Source organism: Lupinus angustifolius, chromosome LG08 (assembly GCF_001865875.1).
Source record: "Lupinus angustifolius cultivar Tanjil chromosome LG08, LupAngTanjil_v1.0, whole genome shotgun sequence".
Classification (NCBI taxonomy): Eukaryota; Viridiplantae; Streptophyta; class Magnoliopsida; order Fabales; family Fabaceae; genus Lupinus; species Lupinus angustifolius.
In genome coordinates, this window is record NC_032016.1 from 19,600,435 (window position 1) to 19,626,518 (window position 26,084).

A 26,084-nucleotide genomic window follows, 5' to 3' on the forward strand; every position below is an offset into this window, starting at 1 on the left:
CCATGCTGCAGCAGAAACTTCTCTGCATTTGTTCCTCCACTGTCCCTATGTTGTTCCTCTTTGGAACTGGCTAGATAACCTTCTTGGTAAGAATATTGAGAGGTCCTCTGTTGCTGCTCTTCTTCAACTGCCTAGCAACACATGGAGTCATTAGCTTACTGAGGTGATAATAGCCTATATTGTGAGCACAATCTCAACAATTTGGCACTGCAAAAACCATGGTAGGTTTGAAGACAAGTCTCTTAGTACTGCCTAGGCCTTGGCAAGGATCCAAAGGGACACTACAATGATTGGCAACTTATCTAAGGCAACTGCTAACCCCTACATGGAAGAGCTTATATTGCCTAGAGCCTTTGGAGTCTATCCAAAGTACACCTTGGCCCCTGTCATTACGGAAGTGAGGTGGCTCCTCCTTAAGCCTGGTTGGGTGAAGATTAACACTGATGGGGTTGCCCATGGCTCCCCCGGTCATGTTGGAGGTGGTGGTATTTTCAGAGACTGCCATGGGGAAATGTTGGGTTGTTTTGCAATTTATATGAACATCCAAGACTCTCTCTATGCCGAATTGTTTGCTACAATCTTGGCAATAGCCATGGCTAAAAGGAAAGGTTGGTATGCAGTTTGGCTTGAGTGCGACTCAAGTATGGTTGTTGACATATTCAAAGGGAAATTCCAAGTTCCTTGGAAATTAAGGAACACTTGGAGTAAATGTTGTTGCAATCTAAATGTTTTGAATTTCAGAATTACTCATATTTATAGAGAAGGCAATGCTTGTGCCGATAAGCTTGCTTCATTCGGTGTGAATTCCAGGGTTAACTCTTGGTGGAACTCAACCCCCTCTTTTCTTTTGCACTAATTCAATAGGAATAGGCTTTTATTGCCTAACTATAGATTCAAACATATGTAATCTCCTCTTTTCAATGAAATTTTCGGGTGTGTCGTCACCCTTTATAAAAAAAATATCTATATAAAATATAATACTTTATGCTTGATATATACAATGATTATTTACATACAATAAAGACGTAGCATATCATCAACTAGAACATGTCGTATTTTTTATAATATATACCTTTATGAAATTATTCTCTTTTATACCTAAAAATTTGTATATTATAAATTAAAGTAAGGATAACTAAAAACATAAGAATATATTAAGCATAAAATAAATAATTGTACACATAATTCTATTGTAATTTACAACATGAAAATACGTAACTTTTAAGATAGTTTAATAAGGCATAAATGTCTCTTAATACTTATGAACCTAGATTTCAATGCCAAATAAAATAATTTCAAGTAGTATATAGTATATACACTACTTAAGTTTCTCGGAGAAAAATAGTAATCAAAGATACAAATTATTCATACATGAATTTCATAATTGTTTTGAAGGTGTGTAAAGTTTATACTATTCATGTAAAAAATTCAAATTAAATTTTCTATAATCATTACATATATTTATTTATATTATTTTTGTCAGTAGTATATATTCTGTGTGGATAGGAGACATAAAACATTATTTCATAACCAAAAATAGTGGATAAATTACTTAAAGTCAATTTTGAACTTTTCAAGAACAAATGAGGAGAAAAACTCAGTGCCGATATAAGGTAATTCTCCGAAACATTAGAGTTATAAAAAAATATTCTGAATTATTATATTTTTATAAATTTAGAAAATTGTTATGAGTTAGAAACTATTAATATTTAGGTACTTTGCAAAAAAGTCAAATTTGATTAATAAGCTTGAAAAAAATTCAATCATTTCAAAAAATTAATAACTTATTAACATCAAAGTCCTTTTTAATTAGAAATTAATCTTCCGAATTTTTTACGAAATTAATACTAAAGATACACAAATAATTTCAAAAATAATAATAACAATTATAAATAGAATACTCAAATGTGTGAAAGGCTAATTATATCCGGCCTCCAAAAAGTTTTAAAAGGTAGTAACAATATATAAATTTGCTAAGATCAAAAATAAAAAATATATTTGAAATTAAATGTAATTATATGCAAAACTAATCTCACATATTTCTTATATTCTTATGGGATCATGAAGTTTGTCTAAATATCATATCAAGATCTCTATTTTTGTATATGATGATAAGTTTATAATTTGTTTCTAATTATTTGAAAGCACGTACTATTTATTACTATTTATAAATGCAATGTGACTTAATAATTTTACATTTTTCTAATAAATAAACACAAAAGTATAATTAAATGTTAAAAGTACCCATATCTATATAAAAATAATACGTGTCCATGATATATAACATTTATTTAAATACAATAAAGACAGCATAAAAATAAGTAGGACATATTTTTTTATAAAATATACCTTTATAAAATTGTCATATTTTATAACTAAAAGTTTGCATATTATAATTTAAAGTACAAATAACTAAAAACATAAGAATATATTAAGCATAAAATAAATTGATGTACAAACAATTTTACTTTAATTACAACATAAAAATACATATCCTTTAGGATGTTTTAATAAGGCATAGAAGACTCATAATTCTTATGAACCTAGATTTTAATATCAAATAAAAAAATTTCAAATAGTTTGTCTAATAGTTAAGTTTCTCGGGTAAAAATAACTATCAAAAGTATAGGTTAGCTGCACATGAATTTCATAATTATTTTGAAGTGATGAAAAATTTATACTATTTGATTAAATTAAATTTTCTATTATTCATTTCATATATTTATTTATGTTATTTTTGCCACGAATATCTATCATGTGTGAAGCAAGAGACATAAGATTATTTAATAACTAAAATGAGGTGATAACTTCAAATCAATTTTGAAGTTTTTCAAGAACAAATGAGAAGCAAAAACACATGGTGACATGATAAGGAGTTTCTCTAGAACAATGATTCTCAATTATTACATTCTTATAAATTTAGAAATTTGCTATGAGTTAGAAATTATTATGATTTGGTTGACTTTGAAAAAAAAATTGACTAGTGTCTCTAAGTTTTTTAGGTTATATAATTGATTACTTTCCAATGTATTATAAAGGAAAAGATAATATTTTCCTTATAAAAAGATTTGAAACTATCTTCTGTCAACCGTTTTATTAAGGAACTGTCAAAAATTAAGTAGGAATGTTATTGATAGAAAAATGTCCAAAACAACTAAACAGACAAGGATAAAAGATACACGCCAAAGAATATATTTTTCCCCAAAAAAGAGAAGGAGAAAAATATCTTCAATAATGATATGATAAAGTTATAATTCTTTAAAACTAATGGTTTATTCTTAAGTTAAGTATAGTTTTAGTATTTATAGTTTATTATTAATTAATAAAATAGTTCATGCATGGATGACATAATATTTTTACAGTATATGTACACTCTTAAATAAAAATAATATACCTAAATGATATATTAGTGATATAAAACTTTATATTGAAGATGAATAAATGTTAAATTTTTATTAGTTATATATTAAAGCACAATTCTTAGTTTATAAGTTCTTTCATTATAATTTTTTAATATTGAATTAATTTTGTGGTTTTTGTTATTAATAGCAACGAAATCAGAGAGCAGAGAGAAGGCATTATATATATAACTAATGCACCACGCAATTGTTTTATTTTGTAATTATTTTTTCCATAAAATTTTATTTTGTTGCAAAAATAGTATGATATATAGGGAATCTTAATGTTGTGGAGTGTGAACGAGTTTGTATATTTTGCGGGGAAGAAGGTAATAAATACTATAATTAATGAGTTTTGAGAAAAAACCAATTAAAAATAATTAATCACAAACAATATAACAAAATTAACAAAAAAAACAATATAAAAACAAATCATGACTTTGACTAAGAATAATGACTATTTAATGTAATTGTTTTTTTGGGTGCTTTGCACCTTTTGCTTTAAAAAAATGTAATTGTGGACATCTAACTTCTTTTTATAAAGGCTAGAGGAACAAAACAGAAGAAAAGGAATTAATCCAAATTTACAAGTTAGATGTAATTGTTGAAATCTAAATTTTTTTTTTTTTTTTTTATGGCAAAGGTGCAACTACACCCAGCTAATATATAAAGGAAGATTCATACAAGAGCCTTAAAAAGTAAATAACAAATTGCTAAACCTGTAACTAAGGAGACCTTGTTAAAATGGTAGAATGTACAGATTAATTTCTTGATGAAACAAGAGAGATGAGAAAAGAGAATATCATTCATTGAATACAGAATATATGAAAATACAAAATTGCATTGAATCCTTTATATAAAGGATGAAAGACTAATTACCCTAACCGAACTAACTAACCAACTAACAAAAGGTAAATTATTTTAACATTCCCCTGCAAGCTGGAATGTATTAAACATTCCAAACTTGAAATAATTGTATTGAACACGATGATATACTCTGATACCTCATCTTGCTGGTGAGTGAATCTTCATCTCCCATTCATGAAATTTGAATGTGAAACAACACTGACGCTTAACCACCATAGACAGAAGCAACTTCATCCAAAGCTTAACCATCTATTTTGACAAAAGCTTAACCAACCAAACCAACTATAATGAATGAAAATGAAAGAGAGAAAATAAAATGGACCTTAATCTTGATCCAATATGTTACTATAAAGAAGAAAAGTACACACTTTAACAATATTGTGTGTTTGATGAGAGAGGGTAAAAAAATAGAGCAATATAGAAAAGAGATAATTTGGCGGTAGATGATGAAGAATAAGAAGAAAAAGATGTAAAGTGACCAAGAATTTTAAGAACTCTAAAAGATCTCAAATTAGAGGGAAACTTGCATATTGCTTGATAATATTCATATACCAACATTAGCAGTTTCATAAACATAATTGAATGAAACTTTTCTCACCCTTCTTTGCTTCTGAGTGTTGCTACTTGTTACAAATTTAAAAGCAAGAAGTTGTAGAAACTTTTGAGAAGAAAATATGCACTAATTTTTTATTACTTTGCAAGAAATAAAATGAATATGCCTCTTTGATTAGTAATCAACACAAAGGTCTATACAAAGCTGTTGGCATGAATTTTCTTGGAAATCTTGAAATGTAAGAACGTTTGGTATAGAAACTGCACAGTCATTAGGTGCCTCAATTTTACTCTTTACTTCAACTATTTTACAAATATAAGCTTGTTGCACAAGTGTTGTATTAGCACTTATATTTTCCACCTTTTCCCTTGAACCACCATTGTATGTTGAATTTCCAAGAGCAAGAGTAATATTTACTTCTTTATCTTCAATAATACCCTTAGTAGAATCCAAGATTGTTGTTTCTTCCCTTCTTCTTTTTTTATCGACTACATCATTGCTGAGATTGAATTTAATGGTGCATAATTGTTGATGTTGGAAGTGAGGGACAATGTTGAGCAGGTCTTGCTGCATTAGAGTTAGCAAAAGATATAGAAATGGTGGAAAACTTGCAAACACCATGATGCATAGATAAAGAAATAGAAACAAATGGAACTGAATGATGATAGTTCATTGTTTAATTTTAGAAGGATAGAAGTTTAAGCGAAAGCGATCAAAACAATAATCATTGCTCTGATACCATGTTAAAATGGTAGAATACACAGACTAATTTCTTGGTGAAACAAGAAAGATGAGAAAATAGAATATCATTCAATGAATATAGAATAGATGAAAATACAAAATTGCATTGAATTCTTTATATAAAGGATGAAAAAACTAACTACCATAACCAAACTAACTAACCAACTAACAAAAACTAAACTATTTTAACAGGCCTAGTCTATTTATATTGTACTCTTCCTTTATAAAAGAAGGAATTTGGTTCTAAGAAGAATTTGGCCTTGAATCTATAGCATAGTTAGCTAAATTATCAGCAAAATTAGTTGACATCTAACTTGTAAACATTCAAAAAAATTATATTCCCTTAGCCTATAGGTAAAGAATTAATCTTTTTCGAGATATATAGCTGTCTCTCTCAATAAGTATTGCTCTCAGTAATCAAACTTTCAAAAAACACCTGTCTATTTTATTTCAAATATAGTTTAGATATAAAATGATATTGCTTCAAATGCCACATAACATGCCTATATGTCCCACATTTGGATTTCTTGAAGCCTTCGACTTGGGAGCATTAGAGCCTTCAAGATTTTTGTAATTTTAGAAAATTAATAAGAAATTTTATAATTTGAGACAAACTATTAATATCTTTATATATAAGAGAAAAGGGATATATATATATCCATCATTTTCTGGTTCAAATATTGATCTATTATTGATAAGATTTTCTAATCTAATCAACATTCCATAAGATAAAGATTTAAAAAAAGAAGTGGTTGCTAAGCTACTAATATCATATAAGAGTAAAAATATTGTATAAGATAAACAAGAAATATCGTATATTTTAAGAGGAATAAAAATTAATTCGTTAACATGATCGTTAAAAACCCTTACTTTTTTTACTTACCTATCTCATTTATGCACCAAATGCATTTATTGGTAAGACCATAACTTATTTAAAATTGCATTCCACAATCCCATTAGGATTGCAATTGTTGTCTGATTTCCCATAATTGTGGTAAAAGCTACCTAATTGTAACCACAGTTAATATACATATACATACACATATATACATATACACATATACATACACATATATTTCATCCACACTAATAAGCTAACATGGCATTGCTTCCTAGACTATTAGTTCTCCCCTTAATGTTATTTATTAGCTGCTCTTTCAAGCTCACAGGAGCCACAGATTGTGGTGGGAAGAGAATTAGAACTCATCTCACTGTTGGTAAAGGTAAAAATGTAGCATTCAATACTATTCAAGCTGCAATTGATTCTATAAGGCAGAACAATAACAAGTGGGTTCAGATTAACATACATGCTGGCACGTACAAGTAAGTTGTATTTTTTTTTATATTTACATAAAATCAATGATTATAGTGTTTATCAACTGAGCCTTCGTCTAGTGTAGTTACTGCATGTATTCTAACATCAAATGTTAAGATTTGATCAGTAGGGGCAACATTGCCATCATGTACAAATCAAATTATTTGTTTGGAATTGATGATCATTTGTAACTTCAAATTCTATATAAACTCTTTATTGTGTATGGGTTTAGCATTGATATAGCCATTCAATAGATTTTGCTTATAAAAAGGATAGATACTACTTCCTATGAGGGGTAACCTTGATACTCGAAACAAATTAGCAATAAGAATACCAACACAAGGAAAAAATATAGACTTTTAATTTTTAATATTTAAATTTTGTCAGTAATTGATAATTATTCTGTATGTAGGGAGATGATTAATATATCTTTAGATAAGCCATGCATAATCTTAAAAGGAGCCGGTAGCAAGAACACGATCATCCAATACAATCCCCACCAAGTAAATGGTGATTGGAATCCAACGTTTTCTTCTTCTCCACCCAATGTGGTTGTGCTTGGCATTACCATCAAGGTAAACACATACACTTATAAATATATATATAAATAAATTGTAACGATTTGATACTGCTCTAAACTAATCTTTGTTGTTAATGTATGAATGGGTATTTACAGAACACATTTGGTGTTGGGTCACAAGCAGTAGCAGCAGCCATATTTGGAGATAAATCGGTCTTTTATAACTGTAGATTCTATGGCTTTCAAGACACTTTGCTTGATTCAAATGGACGCCATTATTTTAAAAATTGCTACATTGAAGGTGAAGTTGATTTCATTTTTGGTAGTGGCCAATCCTATTATGAGGTAATAATATACATATATTTTTATTAGAATGAACCAAAGTTTTAAATGGGTTACAGAAATATCAAAAATAATGAAGCATGTGGATTTAACATGGTTTGTCATTTGTTGTGGTAGGATTGTGTGATTAATGCTACAGGACCAATATCTCCACCAGCTTTTATAACTGCCCAATATCGTGATTCAGAAAATGACACGAGTGGTTTTATATTTAGACGAGGTTCTGTTATTGGAAACAGTGGCAATGTAAAATTAGGAAGAGCTTATGGTCCATACTCTAGAGTTATATTTTATGAAACACATTTTTCATCAGCGGTAACCTCTGAAAGATGGAATGCTTGGAATTTTAAAGGCAATGAGTAAGTTTCACTTCTTTTTTTCTTTTTCTTTTTAAAGCAAATGTGACAATATAAAGATTTATAACTCTACCTATTCTTTACAAAATGTAATATTTATGCATTATCAATATAAAAATTTATATACGGTAAGTATATTATCATAATTCATATCTATTACTTTTTTGAAAGGACAATAATGATAAAACATGACTTGTGAATAATAAAGTGAAATTGTGTAAAACTCATCAATTGTTTTTTCCCTTATATATATATACCTAACGACTTTCAATATTCATCAATTATTTTTTTAACATGTTTTATTGTGGCAGTCATTAATGTTGGTCCTTTTTCTTTTAATATAGATTGATCAATTAATTGTAGGAGTGGATACTAGTATTTTTTTTACCTAAAGAGAATATTTGTGAATTTATATCATTCCATATTTTTTTATGAGAAATTACACTGACACTCGATGATTTTTTTAGTGAAATTACATAAATCATCCTCAATTTTCTACACCTACATAAACCCCCTAATTTTTATACTTTCATTACATGGACCACTCATGCATGAGAAATAAGTGCAATCTTTTAAACAAAAAATGTGATAAATGTAATTAAGTTAAACAAAACATGGTATATCGTGGAAACAAGTCCAAATAATATATGAGTCGATACCTCATTATTATTTTTGGTTCTTTACGATATTAGTATAAGAGCAATTTAAACAATATCTCTTTAGAATTGTTGATGCATTTTGTAATAAAAAATAATAAAGATACATTGATTTATATATTATTTAGATTTTTCGTCTTAATATACGATGGTTTCTTTAACTTAATTGCATTTATCAAAAAATTTATTTAAAAAATTACACTTATTTCTCATGTAGGGGTGATAAGTATAATGAAAGTATAAAAAATATGGGAGGTTTTTGTAGGTATAAAAAAGTGAGGAGTAATTTGTATAATTTCACTAAAATTCAGGGGTGTTATAATTAACTCTATTTTTAACATCAACAATAATATAATGCCAATAAGAACTTATGGTCCTCACTCCAGAGTTAATATAAACTCCCAAAGATGATGGGTACTTGGAAAAATAGAGGCCAAGAGAAGGTTTCACTTTTTCAAGATGAATCTAATTGTAGTAATATTATATGCTCATTGAATTTCACTATCCATCCATTATTTTTTAACAGGTTTTTTATGTAGTCACATATTAATGGCCATCTTTTTCTTTTAAAATAAATGGTTCCATAGCATTATATGTACACTATTTTTTAGTTTGATATATGATAAGTTTTCTCCTAATTAGTTTGCTAATAAATTTATGCAGATCTCAGTTCACATATGCAGCAGTTAAATGTACAGGGCCAGGGACTCTTACATCACAAAAAGACCCATTGGAGAAAAACCTTGATGCTTCACAGTTAGAACAATTTTCTTTATCATCTTTCATTGATAATGATGGTTGGTTGTCCAAATTACCCATTAGTATTTTGTAATATGATATGCTATTAAGTAAATTGTTTATTTAATTGGTGTTCTAAATTTTAACCGGCTTGAATGTCATCCCATTGATGTTATCGAACTTGTCTCAAATTTTTAGAGGAGGGGTAGAATTGAGTTTTCAAAAACTTTGATAATTTTTTATTCTATAATCTGGTTTTAAAAAACTCCTTCAAAATATAAATGCAACGCCAAAGACTATAGATAGAGTTAAAACAAATGCATTATAATAAGCCTTTTATTGATAGAATTAAATTATATGTGTGTCTTCTGGTCATAAATAATCACTTTATGAAAACAATTTATCCTGATACATATATAAGAACAAATAACAGAAGGCTGAGAAATACTTGTATTAATCTTTGAATAGTTTACGACGAAATCCAAATTGAAAATAAAGCAATTATAAACATGTGTGGTGGGTGCCTGATGAACCCTTCCGCTAGGGTTTGATTCCAAAGATACGAGATCTTAATTTATGCAACAATCATGAACATCAACAAACCAATCATTTCATGGAGTTTCCTAGGAAACATAACTGATTCTTCACCCAATGCCATCTCTTCTTCTCCGAAAAATTGGAATCTCTACAAAAGAAAAAATCCTATGCTCAAGCCCTCCAAAACACTTGTGACATTCCTATCTCTCAACTCCCTCAATCCTGTATAAAAGGGGATGTTATTGCGATTAAAATTCTGGAGGAGGATTATCAGGCTGACTTGCAAAGATGCAAACACATCTTCATGGAAGGCGCATTCTCTCAAAGCAACCCCATGAAGTTCAATGAACTTAAATCCAAGCTCATATCTCTTTGGAGTATGGTTGGTAAATGGAGTATGGTATCATTGGGTAAAGGGTTTTACGATTTCTCTTTATCCTAAGTGGAAGACATGAGGAGTGTTTGTGCTATAGGTTCTTGGAGTCTTAAGCTTGGTTTTTTGATGCTCTCTCTCTGTACCCTAGACTTCAATCCAAGCCTTCAAAAAGTCACTCATTCCCAATGTTGGACAAAAATATTGGGTCTCCCTCAGGAGTATTGGAGTACGAGAATTATTTTCTCTATAGCGGGTGGCATTGGGACTCCAATTTCGTTGGATGGTGCAACTAGCAATAGATTTTTCAGCCACTTTGTAAGAGTTATGGTGGACATAGATTTGAAAGCCTCCCTGCCCAACCAGATTCTTGTAGAAAGAGAAGGCTTTGCCTTTTTTGTTTTGATTGAATATTAAAACCTCCCAGCCTTTTGTCTTGGATGCAACTCTATTGGACACCTACCCTCTAACTGTCGCAAATCAAAACATAGTGTTGGAAATGAAATTGTCCAACATATATTTTCCCCTTTTATTGAGGAAATCAAAGTTGTTGTTTTTGCTATGAACGGGGAAGGGGGCCCTGGACCTCATGGGTTTGGAGGTTGTTTTTATCAAACTTTTTGGGAAGTGGTTGGGATGTGTGTAAATCAGTTTCTCAATTCAAACACAGTGGTTCTTATTCCCAAGTCCCCTAGTGCAGACATAATTGAAGATTTCACGTTCATTGCCTTGGCTAATTTCTAATTCAAAATCATCACTAAAATCCTTGGTGATAGGCTTGCTGTAATAGCCCAAAAGATTATATCCACCAATCAGAGAGGCTTTATTAAAGACAGACACATCCAAGATTGTATTTGCATAGCCTATGAAGTTGTCAACCTTTTGGATAATAAAGTGTTTGGAGGAAACTTGGCCATTAAAATGGATATGAGAAAAGCATTTGATACTCTGGATTGGGAATTCTTGCTAGAAACTCTATCAGCTTTTGGCTTTAACAATAATTTCACTTAGTGGATTAATGTTATTTTGCTTTCTACTAAATTGTCCATTCAGGTCAATGGCGAGTCTGTGGGTTTTTTTAGCTGTTGTAGAGGTGTGAGGCAAGGTGATCCTCTTTCTCCTCTCCTTTTATGTATTTTTGAAGATGTTCTAAGAAGATGAATATCTAAGTTGTTTGGTGAAAGGAAAATCAGTATAATATCTGGTCTTAGGAGGTTGCAAACTACTAGTCATATGCTATATGCAGATGACATTTTAATATTTTGTAAAGGAATCAAAAGAGAGTTGCTAGCCCTTAAAGAGTTGATCAAGGATTATGCTTATGCCTCTGGCCAAGTTATCATTCCGAATAAGTGTAAATTATACACTTCTTCAGCCTCTACTAGGAAAAATTCTGAATTTTACCTCTTGGCTAGGATTTTCGGCCGGTTATCTCCCTTTCTCTTATTTGAGAGTGCCTTTGTTCAAAGGGAAGTCCAAGCGCATTCATCTACAATCCATTGTAACAGAATAGTAAACAAGCTATCTAAGTGGAAAGGATCCTCCATATCCATAATGGGCTGAGTCGAATTAGTGAAGTCCATAATTCATAGCATGATGCTTTATAGTTTTCATGTCTATTCTTGGCCTACACAACTGCTGAAATATGAGGATAATTGCATTAGGAATTTTATTTGGCCGAGAGACATAAAGGTCAAAAAATTGGTCACACTGGCTTGGCATCATGTTTGTGTGCATGCCAATGAAGGTGGTTTGAGGCTTAGGTCTGTGGCTGCTTTGAACAAAGCTGCTCTATTGAAGCTCTCTTGGGATATGTTATTCTCTTCTCAAGATTGGGCTATCTTTTATAGGCAAAGTGTCCATAAACATAGTAGACCTATTTCAACTTATGTCAAATCCTCTTATGGCCAGGCATTAAGACCAATTGGCATACTACAAATGATAACTCAATATGGCTAGTTGGCAATGGTAATCTCATGAATTATTGGAGGGACAACTGGCTTGGCTCCCCCTTGGTAGATTATTTGAGCATTCCTGCCCCAATTCAAACTTCTCTATCAGCTTTTGTGACTAACTTTCACTATGCCAGAATTGGTATTTAACAATGCTCATTCAACAACGCTTATATGTTGAACACGGTTAAATGTAAGGCGGAAGAGAATTAACAGCGCTGTTAAAGACCATGCTTCATATATTTAACAACACTTTTTCAATAAGCGCTGTTAAATGTGTTATCTTTAAAGCGCTTATTGAAGAAAGCGCTGTTAAAAGTGTTATCTTTAACAACGCTTATTGAAGCAAGCGTTGTTAAAGGTCATACTTCATGTATTTAACAGCGCTTCTTCGATAAGCGCTGTTAAAAGTATTATCTTTAATAACACTTCTTCAATAAGGCTGTTAAAGCTTCATATATTTAACAACACTTCTTCAATAAGCGCTATTAAATGCTTGTTTTAGTGAGCGAGAATCTTTTCAAATTCAAAAACAAAACCACACATAAAAATACATATCAATCAATTTATTATTTCTCTTACCTTTCTTCTTCTCCATAAGTTACATTGTTTTCTCTTTTTTTTTTAGTATCTCTCTTCAAACAAGTAATCGATTTTTGGTTGTTCTCTTCTTCAAGCATAAGGTAAATTGTTATCTTATTTTAAATTATTTATTTTTCTCTTCACTAATAGTGTAATCTTTATTTGTTGTGAAATTATGCAGCCGTGAACACTCATTTTTTTCTGGCCCAGAAAAAGCCCAAAACTATTTTAAATAAAAAATAATAGAATTGCAAAAATGTTTTCTAAAAAAATTAAATCTAAACGAGTGTTAGGATTCCTAAATCTAAGTAATTAGGTTAACCAAAATAAAAAAGAAGTCAAACATGTTATGTTAAAGTTCCTATATCTAAGTGATTAGGTTAACCAAAATTCAAATCTAAAGTAACTAAGTTCACAAAACATGATTTTTTTAAAAATAAAAAATAATAATAATAATTATTTCGAAAATGAAATAAATGGTAAACATAAGAGTTTCTAGAAGTTCATTTGAAAAACAAAACAAAGTAAAAACGAAAATTAAATAAATAATAAAAAGAGATCAAAACTAAATTGTTAAGATCGCACAAAAAAGGTGAGGAGTTTTATCTATAAAAATTGTGTTTAGCTAACTTTTAGGTTTTAGGTTAATATGAGGTTGATATAAATAGGACATTTAAGAAACTCTAGCAGTAATACACAAAAAGTCTCTGAAAACCAAAAAGATTATCAAACACACTCTTCCTTTTTGGAAATTGTGTAGGACTTATCAAAGTTCTTCATCTTATTGTCTCATTTTGGTTTGGAGTGATATTTATTGGCTCATTTTCTGCCAATTTATTACTCTATACAAAAATCTATATGTATTTATTGATCCAGACTACATAATTAGTGTGTTGTTTTTAGTGTGACAGACTCATTAATAAGTCACATGCATTAAATACACGACTGTGTGCATTCTATTATTCTATGTACCATAGTCTTACTGTTCATAAGTGCTCATTTATTGCTGACGCCACAACCACTATCAAGCTGACACGTGGCCATTCCACAGCTCCAGCCGCTAGTCCAGGAAGTTCAAGCAGAGCCACCGGTCAACAAGATCAGGCTCCGATTTCCGTGTGGTCAGTCCATAATTTCTACATCTAATCAAGTTACTTTATTTTTTGAGTTTTATTGTTTTCTACATTTTTATCCAATCATTATTATTTCTATAGCATAAAACCTGAATCATTTAATACAATTTGGAGGATCCTTTTGTTTCTTTTATTTTATTTATAATAATATGAAAGAGAAGTTAATCATAGTAATAAAATAATTAGTAATCGTAATGAAAAATAACTATTGATAAATTATTTGGATTAATTATGCATACTTCAACATGTTAAAAATAGCAAAACAAAAATTCATTTTTTATATATCCATCAATTAACCAAGTAATTTTGATAACTTATAAAAATTCTTTTCTTAAATAACTTGAAGTGACTAATTTTTTTTGAACATTTTATAAATAAAACATGACAATAAAAAATAGAGTAATTTTGAGATTTAATCAAAGATGGAGAGAAGGTCGTCCTGGAAGCCTCTCTCTTATCAGATCATATTCGATAGGTCGCGCTATGCCGTTTTTTTAATCGATGACTTCTCAAAATCAATTAAATTTCATTTTCTCAATTAAATAAATAACAAAAATTAATCAAATCAAAACTCTCTTCAATAATAAATAAAACTTGCAAAATAGATATTTTGGACTATAAATATATTTTCTTCAATTAAAATACATTCAACCAATAACACATTTTTCTACTTAAAGAACTACGTAAGCCTTGATTCTCTTAATAGGGATACGTAAGTCAATCTCACTAGGCAGAATAATAAAAAAAAAATTTCTTCATAATAATTAATTAGATAATTAAATAAAATAATAATAATATTAAAGTCATATATTTTAATGAAGGGTACCGCTTAAGGCGGGCGAGTAGGGTGCTAATATATTCCCTACCTCGTAAACGACTCCCGAACCTGGATATCAAAAATCCAAAAGCCCAAGGTAATTGGACTTAAAATATTTTTCTACATTTTTAACTATAAAAAATATAGTGGCGACTTTAAACAAAGTCGTGTAGCCGAAAATCAGGGCGCGACAACTGGCGACTTCACATGGACTTTTTTGAGAGAGTCCAACCCATAATCAAGAAATGTGTGACTGGTTATTTACCATTATTATTATTATTATTATTATTTATTTTGTTGATTAGTTAATTTCCAATAATATTGCATGTTAAATTATTAATTATATGTATAAATTATATGCTTAATTTTAATTGTATGTATAAATATAAAAATTGCATGCTTAATTATTAATATGAATTATATTCTTAATTTTAATTGTATGTATAAATATGAAAATTGCATATTTAATTATTAATTGTATGTATAAATATGAAAATTGCATCATTAATTATTAATTATATGTTATAAATATGAAAGTTGCATGCTTAATTATTAATTGGATGTAAAAATATGAGAACTGCAAGCTTAATTATTAATTATATGTTATAAATATGAAAATTACATGCTTAATTAGTAGTCGTATGAATTACATATATAATTATTAGTTGTATGTATAGATATATATTATATGCTTAATAATTAATTGTATGAATTGCATGCTTAATTAGTAATTTTATGTTGCACATACCAATTATGTGTGCATGTATGTATTGTTTTTATAATTATGTGATATATAATGTACACATTTTAGACACATATATGACCTACACCTAGGTATTAGTGATGCCTTTTTGGATATAGGGGACATTAGCCTCACTGGTCGTGGTCTTTACCGCTTCTAAGTGTTAGTGATATGAACCACTCATATTATTATCTCTTATTATTAGTTAGCCGCTCGAGCTGGTCTCCTGTTTCTAACATCATAATATTTGAGTTTCTCTATTTGAGAGAGATGCATTTTGGGAATCTAGAACTTGTCAAGGGCATCCATTATATGTTAGAACCTTGTCCTAGGACGTTATACTTGTTGTGAATTTTGTGATGTGTGTAATGTTTGTATTATAGCATATTGTTTGGAATTTTATCATGTAAAATAAAAATCATGTAAAATATCGCACACTTGAGGGAAATTCCTATTTTTTGGTCCTAAGCTAGCATGAACAATAAAAATAAAAGAAATATAATTTAAAAAATATATATACATGTTCAAATCGTAATGATGACTAAATCACTCCCAAGATAGGGTCCATTATCCTAAGAGACATGCGTTTAGTATTTTTAGACATTTCATTCATCATGCATTAATAAAAAAAGTACATCATTCAAAAAATTCATCCATGAATACATAAACATAAAAAGTATGTATTCAAACATTCACTCAATTATTCATTCATTTATGCATTCAAAAAACAAAAATATTCATTGACTGACTTATGCATTCAAAAATAAAAATCTTCATTGATTGACTTATGCATTCATTTAGCATTCAAAAATAATTTTTTTATTGATTGACTTATACGTACATTCATACATACATAGATACATGAAAATTCATCATCCAGTACTTATGCATGCATTTATGATAAGTATATACATTAAAAAAATATATCATTCAAAAAAATCATTCCACCCATGCATACGCTAACAAAAAAACTATCGTTCAAAATAATTCATTCATGCATGCATATAAGAAGAATACATTACTTATACATTCTTTTAATTAGCTAGCCGTTTATGGATTTAAAAAAAAACATCATTCATACATTCTCTTATTTATTCATCCATTCACTCATGAAAAAATCATGCATTCATTCCTGTAAAATAATACATATAACTCAAACATTTATTCCTTAAATTGATTCATTCCATTACTCATTTGTGCATTCAAAATGAAAAAATATATGATTTAACACTCATTGACTTATGAATTCATATATTCATTAACAAGAGTACATTACTCACACATTCATTTACTAATGCAATCGAAAAGAAAAATTCATTCATTCATTCAATCATACATTCAAAAATAAAAACATTCGATTGACTTATGCATTCATTCATCACATTAAAAAATAACAATCTTCATTAATTGACTTATGCATTTATTCATTCATTCAATTATCCATGTATACATTATTCATACATTCTTCTACCCATTCATTAATTCATGCATACATGTATTTTTAAAATAAATAAATAAATTATACACTCATCCATACATTCACTTAAAAAAATAAAAATACAATAATCATACATTCACTTAAAAAAAAATACAATAATCATACATTCATCTACATTTTATTCATTCACTCATACATTCTAAAAACTTTCATTCATGTATTCAGAAAGAAAGATAATCATTCATTGACTTAGGCATTCATTCATGCATAAAAAATTATTAAGCATTCATTCACTCATGTATACATGCAATTTAAAAAATAAACGCATTACTCATACATACATTCACTTATGCATATATTCATAAAAAAAAATCAAAAAAAATCATTCAAAATATTATATTTCACGCATTACCATATCATACATTTTAATTTCAGTACATCCATTGTTACAAACCTTCTCATCATAAAAAGAAAAAATATATTTCATACATCTTCACATAGTATTCATGTATTCAAAGTCATATACATCACAAAATGCATTTTCTAAGAGTCTCGTGCACTAAGAAAAATAAAATTACATGCATTTCATAGTTGCATCCCATGTATTTTCATGCGAATTTGTATTTTCACAACATTTATATATCCCAAATAAATCAAATGCATCATCATATACACGTCATGCATTTGAAGGTAGTATGAGCTCAAAGTTAGAGTACTTGCATTCCATGCATCATTTCGAATTATAGGTTGCATCTCAATTCAAAGTAACATGATAATAGAAAAAATATTCACTTCATGCATATCATGCATCAATAAGAAATCATTTTTTTGCATGCATTTCATGATCTCATTGCTACAGGTACTCATCAATTGAAGATTGGTTTTAAGAACAATATTGTTAGACTCGACTGAAAGCAATCAATATTGAAACTGAAGACATTTAAAAAGATAGAAAACTCTTAGTTTGTGGTTGAGTCCATACTCGATAGTGCATTATCTTGAATCCTAGCAAAGTTGGAGACCAATTTAAAAAATTATCTTCACTTGAGGACTACAGTCAAGGTTAAACCATTCAATCATTCACTCAGAAATATTTACTTTCAAATGCATATCTTTTTAACAAGTATATACTAATGTATTGATCATGCAAATTTCAACATCTCATACATCACCCTAACATCCCACACTACACTATACAAATCATATTTACCCGAAAAAGAGAAGACATAACCCAAATAAAATTAATCTATACATTAATATGAGATATTTGATTAAAAAATGATTTAAAAATAAAATGGAGGATGATGCAAATGTAAGAACAAAAAAAATAATGTACATCTTTAAGCAAATTTTTTAATGACACAAGCCATTTTTTTTGTAATTTCTAAACACCATGGAGATATCCATAGTCACCCAATTTGAGCCCAGACATCATGAAAAGAGATAATTTTTGAATAACTCTCAATATGTCAATAGCCCGGGGAGGGTAGCTTTTCAACAATTTTCCTTGATATTCAATTATTAAAGAAAAATATTCGTTTACATCAATCATGCGACTGATGGATAAGAAAATACAAAGAACGATCATTGCTAAAAAAAAGTAAAAAAAAAAAGCCCGCTAATAATTCTCAATTAATATATCAGGCAAAAGTTAGGACAAAAGTGCAATATCAATGATCACAAAAGGAACCCTTCATGAAAAATTATCGCCTTAATCATAGGCCATCCTTATCAAAACCTGAAAAATTCTCTTAATAGTTGAATGACATGTTTGAAAAATATTGAAAATATGATAAAGAAGAAAGGTGAATGGTGGGTGTGGGAAACACACGTTTTGAGCCTTATATCATTTTCTTGAAAACCCTAGTCTAGCCACAATACAAGCTTTAAAAGGCCTTGTCGATGACTTATTTGCCTAAGATGTGGATCATGACAAAAAAAAATGTTGATTCCACAAATCTCATAAAATTTTGATAAAATATTTCATCTTTAATGCATAAGTTAAAATTCATTATCAACATAGGCCTAAACACAAATTAAATATCATCCACCACAAACACAAGCTCAACCTTCTATAGTTCATAAGTTCGCCATCACTCATAAGCCAAACACAAATTCAATTCTATCATAACCACCACCACATCTACATTAGCCAAACCTAAATTGAATTCTATCATCATCATCATCATCATCATATCTACCCAAGTCAAACCCAAATTAAATTTTATCATCTATACCACATCACCACTCATAGCCCAAACACTTACTAAAGTTTGCATGATCATTGTTTTCAAAAAAGTTATACATGAAATAAAAAGCACTAAAAGCAAAGGAAAACTGGAAGCCTCTCAAACTATGGCAAGTTTTAAGATGATTTATGCTCTAAAGCCTTACAATCCAAATTTATTAGATCATTTTGAATAGAAGAATGACTCAGATTAGCTCACACTGGGAGTGGAAAATAATAAGAACCCTAATATGGGGCAATTTTTGGAGTTGATCTCATTTTCTTGTGAAAGTTTAAAAAAAGCCCAAAATTGGGGCAATAGTGAAATGACTTTTCTTGACTCCAAGTTGATTCGATCAAAATAAGCTAAAATGCCTCAAGTACGGAGAAAGATCTTAAGTTATCATCTTCAAAGACACCTTCAACAACGACTCACACATGTCTTCTACTTCTTGTCAATTCATGTCGCCACATCGGGGGTATTCACAAAAAAGTAACAAAACAAAAAAAAAGCGGAAAAAAAACAAAAACAGAAAAAAAAAAAGAGTGTTAGGTTGAAAACCCACATGGGCAACCTAGAAAAAAAGTGAGTGGTCCTAAGTTGAAAACCTACAAAGGCGACTTGAGATCGTAATAAAATGAGAGAATTCGCGACAAATGCCTACATATGGTATTCTGGGCAAAAATTAGGGAAAATTAAATGAACACCCCAAGTTGAAAACTTGCTATTGCACATCATCAATCGCCCAAACTGATGCAACTTTTTGGAGAATCTAAGTTATAGCCTTCTAAGTGAAGACACAAGTTCATAACAGGCACACTGAGACAACTTTTGCTGTTACAAAAAGCATCAACGCTTTTGAGAGAAATTCTATGCAAACCTACACTCAGGCAAAATAGCTGGGTTTAGTCATTATCCTCAAGATTATACTGAAGCGGTTTATGGATCACCTTAAGGGAAAGACATCTTCAAGTAAACTGGGGAAAATTTTGACGAAAGAAAACTATGATACCAATCAACATCAAGCAACAAGGAACACTTTAGTCGAGTCTACAAATGTTGATAACTTCCATCCAAAAAATAAATATATATAAATGATGCATTAGAACATTTATGCACGGGTCTTACTCCTCATTCCATTCAAACAAAATATATAGTACTCATATCATACATGACATACACACATTATCGCATAACTATACATATCAATGCATAGTCACATTCATACACCAATCATTATAGCACAAAAAAAAAAAAAAACAAAAAAAAAACATGGCAAAATCATTCATTGCATATAACTAGGCAATGATACATGCATATTCAAATTATTCTTCCTATAAGCACAAACAAAAAACAAAAAATCATACAAACAAAATATTGCATTACATATAACCAAACATTTATACATGCTTCTTCATATTATTCTTCATATAAGCACAAACAAACAAACAAAATATTGCATTGCATATAATCAAGCATTCAAACATACATCCCTACATTATTCTTCTAATAAGCAGAAACAAACAAAACACTGCATTGTATATAACCAAACATTCAAAAATGCATCCCTATATTATTATTCCAATAAGCGTAAACAAATCATTGCATTGCATATAACCAAACATTCAAACATGCATCTTTACATCATTCCTCTAATAAACATAAACAAACAAATCAAAAATTACATATCATACATATATTTTTACAAAATGTCTGCATTAATAATCGGTGTAGAACATTACATTCCGCGAAGTGAATTTTCTAGCTTCACACCAAAACCTCCATTATGGCAACACATGTGCCTCAGAAAATCCCTGATTTCTTACGGAAGCACGGGTGCCTCAACAAATCCCTGATTCCTTACGGCAGCACAGGTGCCTCAGAAAATCCCTGATTCCTTACGGTAGCATGGGTGCCTCTACAAATCCCTGAATCATTTTGGCAGCATTGGCGCCTTAACAAATACCAGAATTGTTTTGGCAGCATGGGTGCCTCAGCAAATCCCTGAATCGTTTCTGCAACACGGATGCCACAGTAAATCCTTGAATCTTTTTGGTAGCACGGGTGCCTCAGCAAATCCCTGAATCATTTTGGCAGCATGAGTGTCTCAAATCCCTGAATCAATTTGGCAGCACGGGTGCCCTAGCAAATCCCTAAATCGTTTTGGCAGCATGAGTGCCTCAGCAAATCCCTGAATCGTTTTGGCAGCACGGGTGCCTCAGCAAATCCCTCAATCATATTGGCAAACGTCGTAACTGCCTCAACAAATCCCTGGTCCATCACGGCAAGCGCGGGAACTGCCTCAACAAATCTCTGGTCCATCACGACAAACGTGGGAACTGCCTCAACAAATCTCTTATCCACCAACAGAACATCGATCTGCTTCATCAACATTCGGTACCTTCCCGACGGCCTTTTTCCAGGCCTTAACAAAAATAGTGTTAATTTCTTTAATGGTTTGATCTAGGCCGTACCCGATACAAATAATATAACAATTAAAACTGCAGTACTAGTAAGTGACTCCAAGGTCGTTTCCCAAGGATTATCTTTCAAGCAATGCTTCAAACACCTTATACTCACACACACACAAGGGGGTTTTGTTGGTTGGATAATATGAACATAAATCAAATTCAGAAACAGTAGTTAAACAATGTAATAAAACGACTAAATCCCTTTGGTTCGTTTGTTCATAACTCAATCCTCGATTTCAAAAGATTATTTTCAGACTCCAACCATTAACTTCCAAATTTATTGAGAATTAATTAACTAAGCGATAATCAATTAGCGATAATCAATTTAAAGTTCCAGAACCTAAACATCAAACTAAGCAAAATCAGTAAAAGTATGAAAGATTAACAAATTCACACGAACTAAGCATTCATGCACTAGAGAGAGTAAATCAACTAAGTGAAGATAAACTCAACCAACCAGTTTCTAAGCAATGATATTAAGCAAACCATATTCAGAAAAGATAGAAGAAAACAACAATAAAGAAACCAATCGAAAATGCATTAATAACAAAACCTCAAGAGTTGTGATACAATACCAAAGGAATGTAGTCTACAAGTTTAGTCTTCCATTGAGTGGAAGAAAAAAACCGAAAATGAAGATGAATGAAAGCCGAAAATGAAGAATATGTGAAACCCTAGCAGGCAAAAGAGGAGAAAACGAAATTCTAAAATGAGTGAAATGTGTAGAGTGAATGTGGAATTCGGGTTCCCTCATTTTCAAATAGTAAAACTGAAAATGGGCCCTAAACAATGGGCCCAAAACTAAAACCGATTTTACAAATAGAAACTCCCACAATAAAAATACAATCTTCATTTTAACATATATCCTCCACTTCCATAATGCCCAAAATGCTATTGGTGCCAAATGTGATATGAAAATGATAATAGATTTAATCATGCCAAATAATCCCAAATTAACTCATTTTAGGAATATTAGTCCAATAAAGTCTAAAGCACTAAACCATGTGAAACAAAGTCAATTAGGCACCAAGAATCATCAATCATGCTAAATTAAGGTTATGAATAGTGTGTAATATATTGCTCATCAAATACCCCAACACTTAACCTTTTGCACTCCTAGGCAAAATCAAGAAATAAAGCTATGCTAACCAATATGCACCAAAGTGAGTCATGCAAGAAGATCACAAAAACTAGAAACCTAAGAAAATCACATATTTCACAATGAAATCTAGGAAATGCAATGAAATGGGCAAATTCAAACATACAAGAATATAAGAATAAAATCAAGATATCCATGAATATCATCCAATGAATTCAAGTATGCCACGAAACCAATCAAACCAAGAGGCGAGTCACAACAATGATAGAATCTCACAAGATATACTCTCTAAAGTGTTTACACTCATGTGTCTTAGGTTGCAAGTGTTTACACTCAAAGCACTTCATGAAAACAAACACAACCATAGGCTTGACAAGCCTCTAACATCAACATCATAAGCACATGCACATAAAGATAAAAAGGACTTTGGAAGGTTGTAATGGGGCCAAGGACATAGTAGGATAAATATGGGATATGTAGGTAAAACCAAATGGAATATAGGAGCAATGGGGAATAAGTAAAAAGTAAGCAAAAATCAACCCAAAATAAGACCAAATCTCTAATTCCAATCTTCTTTGCCTTACTCAACCTTTTATTCACTTTTGTTTCTCTTTTTGTTGTTTTTCTTTTTCTTTTTCTTTTTTTTTTCTTTTTTTTTTCTTTTTTTTAAAGAACACTTTTGTACGCAATTGTATTAACCATCATTAAGACATAACCAAGAATCCACAAGATTTGAAGAACAATACTCCCTTTCTTACTTAATACCCATTCCCAAAACAATTCTAGAGCTCCAAAATTCTCTAAGGTTAGGACAATCATGGTTTTTCACTTACAATCTTGTAATGAGCTAAATAACAATGAAAGATGTAAAAGTCTCAAAGGGGCTATCAAAGGATAAATTCGTTCAAGGTAGGCTTATATGGCTAAGTGGCTTATTCAAAAGAAATGCCTAGATCACTTCAATATGTGCATGTGAATATCAAGTATCAACAAGAAACAAGTCAAGTTCTAGAGTGCAAGTAATCAAGAGTGCAATCACACAGGAAAGAATATTAGATGGCATACCGCAATCCATCTACAATTAAGGCTCAAATTCTCACAAGGGACAAGTCTATCACAATTGTTTCAACCTCTTAATTCTCAAAAGCAACTTGACATACAGAAATGCATGGATTCACACCACAAGATATCAAGACTTAAGTGAATGAAAGTATGGGAGAAAATGCCCAAGCCTAAGCAAAACCTAAAAGTCAAAGAAAAACATGCATCAACAAAACCTACAACCTACAATAGTCTCCCCCACACTTAAACTACACATTATCCCAATGTAGCACAATCAGAAAATCCAGACATACATATCAATCAATGGAATTAGGCAAGTGCAATAAAAAGTAGTGAAGAGAAAGGAAAACTCCCTGATTCATAAAGGGAGGAAAGTGGGTTCAACCAATGAGTCCTCCTCCACAAGTTCATCCACTAAGGAAGGATTTGTGAGGAAAGGCTTGAGGCGATGCCCATTAACCTGAAGCTCTTATCTGTGGGTTCACTTTTGATTTCTACAGCACCATAAGAGAACACATTAGTAACAACAAAAGGACCAATCCACCTAGAACGAAGCTTACCACTCATGAGTCCAAGCCTAGAATTGTACAACAATACTTTTTGACCAACCAAAAGTTCCTTTAAGTTGTACAACAACACTTTTTTGACCAACCAAAAATTCCTTTCTAGAAATCAAGTTATCATGGAATCTTTTGGTCTTCTCTTTGTAGAACTTAGAGTTCTCATAGGCTTCTAAGCGGATCTCATCGAGTTCATTCAATTGGAGCTTTCTTTCTTCACCAGCTTGATCAAGAGCCAAGTTACAAGTTTTCACAGCCCAATATGCACGATGCTTTATCTCTATAGGAAGATGACATGTTTTACCAAAGACAACCCAATAAGGAGACATCCCTATGGGTGCCTTATAAGCAGTCCTATGTGCCCAAAGAGCATCTTCAAGTCTGTTGCTCCAATCCTTTCTGTTAGGCTGCACCATCTTCTCCAAAATCCTCTTTATCTCTCTATTTGAAATCTCAACTTGCCCATTATATTGGGGGTGATAAGGTGTGGAAACTCTATGAACAACCCCATATTTCTTGAGCATAGCTTGCATGGATCTATTGCAAAAGTGGGTGCCTTGGTCACTAACAATGGCTCTAGGTATGCCAAACCTGCAAAAAATGTGAGACCTAACAAAATCCATAACAACCCGAGCATCATTAGTCCTGGTGGCCATAGCTTCCACCCATTTAGAAACATAATCAACAGAAAGTAGAATATAGTAAAAGCCAAAAGAAACAGGAAATGGGCCCATGAAATCAATACCCCAGACATCAAACACCTCACAAAACAATATAGGTTGTTAAGGCATATCTTGTCTCCAAGAAAGGGTATCACCTGCTCTCTGACACTGCTCACAAGTGCTACAAATCCTCTACGCATCTTTGAAGATGGTGGGCCAATAAAATCCAGAGTCAAGCACCTTTTGTGTTGTCCTTTCGGTACCAAAATGGCCACCCACTGCAGAAAAATGACAAAACTAAAGGACAAACTCAATCTCATGATCTGGAATGCATCTTCTAGTAACCTGGTCAGTACACAATCTCCACAAATAGGATCATCCCAAACATAATATTTAGCATCACTATTAAGTTTATCATTTTGAGCTCTAGATGCAAGTGGAGGAAAAACAGATGCAACCAAATAATTTACAATATTGGCAAACCAAGGGGTAGGGAAAGAAACAGAAATATTCAGAAGTTGTTCATCAGGAAAATCATCTTTGATAGGCATCATATCAACAACTCCTTCAATCCTGCTCAAGTGGTCAGCCACCAAATTCCGTGCTCCACTCCTGTCACGGATCTCCAAATCAAACTCTTGGAGAGGGAACATCCATCTAATCAACCTTGGTTTGGAATCAGCTTTCTTCAATAGGAACTTCAAACCTACATGGTCAGTGAAAACAAAAATTCTAGAACCAAGCAAATAAGACCTAAACTTATCCAGAGCAAATACAATAGCTAAAAGCTCTTTTTCAGTTGTGGTGTAATTTGCTTGTGCAACATCTAAAGTCCTAGAAGCATAATAAATTACCCTAGGCAGTTAGTGCACTTTTTGAGCAAGGACAACCCCCAATGCATAATTAGAAGCATCACACACCAGCTCAAAAAGGGACAGTCCA

General features: G+C 31.0%; 1 protein-coding gene across 1 annotated transcript; it reads left to right on the forward strand.

The window, feature by feature from the left end:
- LOC109353970 (putative pectinesterase 52) lies at positions 6,659–9,580 on the forward strand. The gene is made up of 5 exons (XM_019596324.1): positions 6,659–6,882; positions 7,287–7,449; positions 7,551–7,739; positions 7,854–8,095; positions 9,412–9,580. The coding sequence occupies exons 1-5, from the start codon at positions 6,659–6,661 to the stop codon at positions 9,578–9,580; spliced, it is 987 nt and encodes a 328-aa protein (XP_019451869.1).

Excerpts from the sequence above, each read along its gene's own strand:
- LOC109353970 (XM_019596324.1), top strand. The coding sequence starts at position 6,659 with ATGGCATTGCTTCCTAGACTATTAGTTCTCCCCTTAATGTTATTTATT. Across the intron at positions 6,883-7,286 it reads ATACATGCTGGCACGTACAA|GGAGATGATTAATATATCTT; the intron begins GTAAGTTGTATT and ends TTCTGTATGTAG. Across the intron at positions 8,096-9,411 it reads TGGAATTTTAAAGGCAATGA|ATCTCAGTTCACATATGCAG; the intron begins GTAAGTTTCACT and ends AAATTTATGCAG.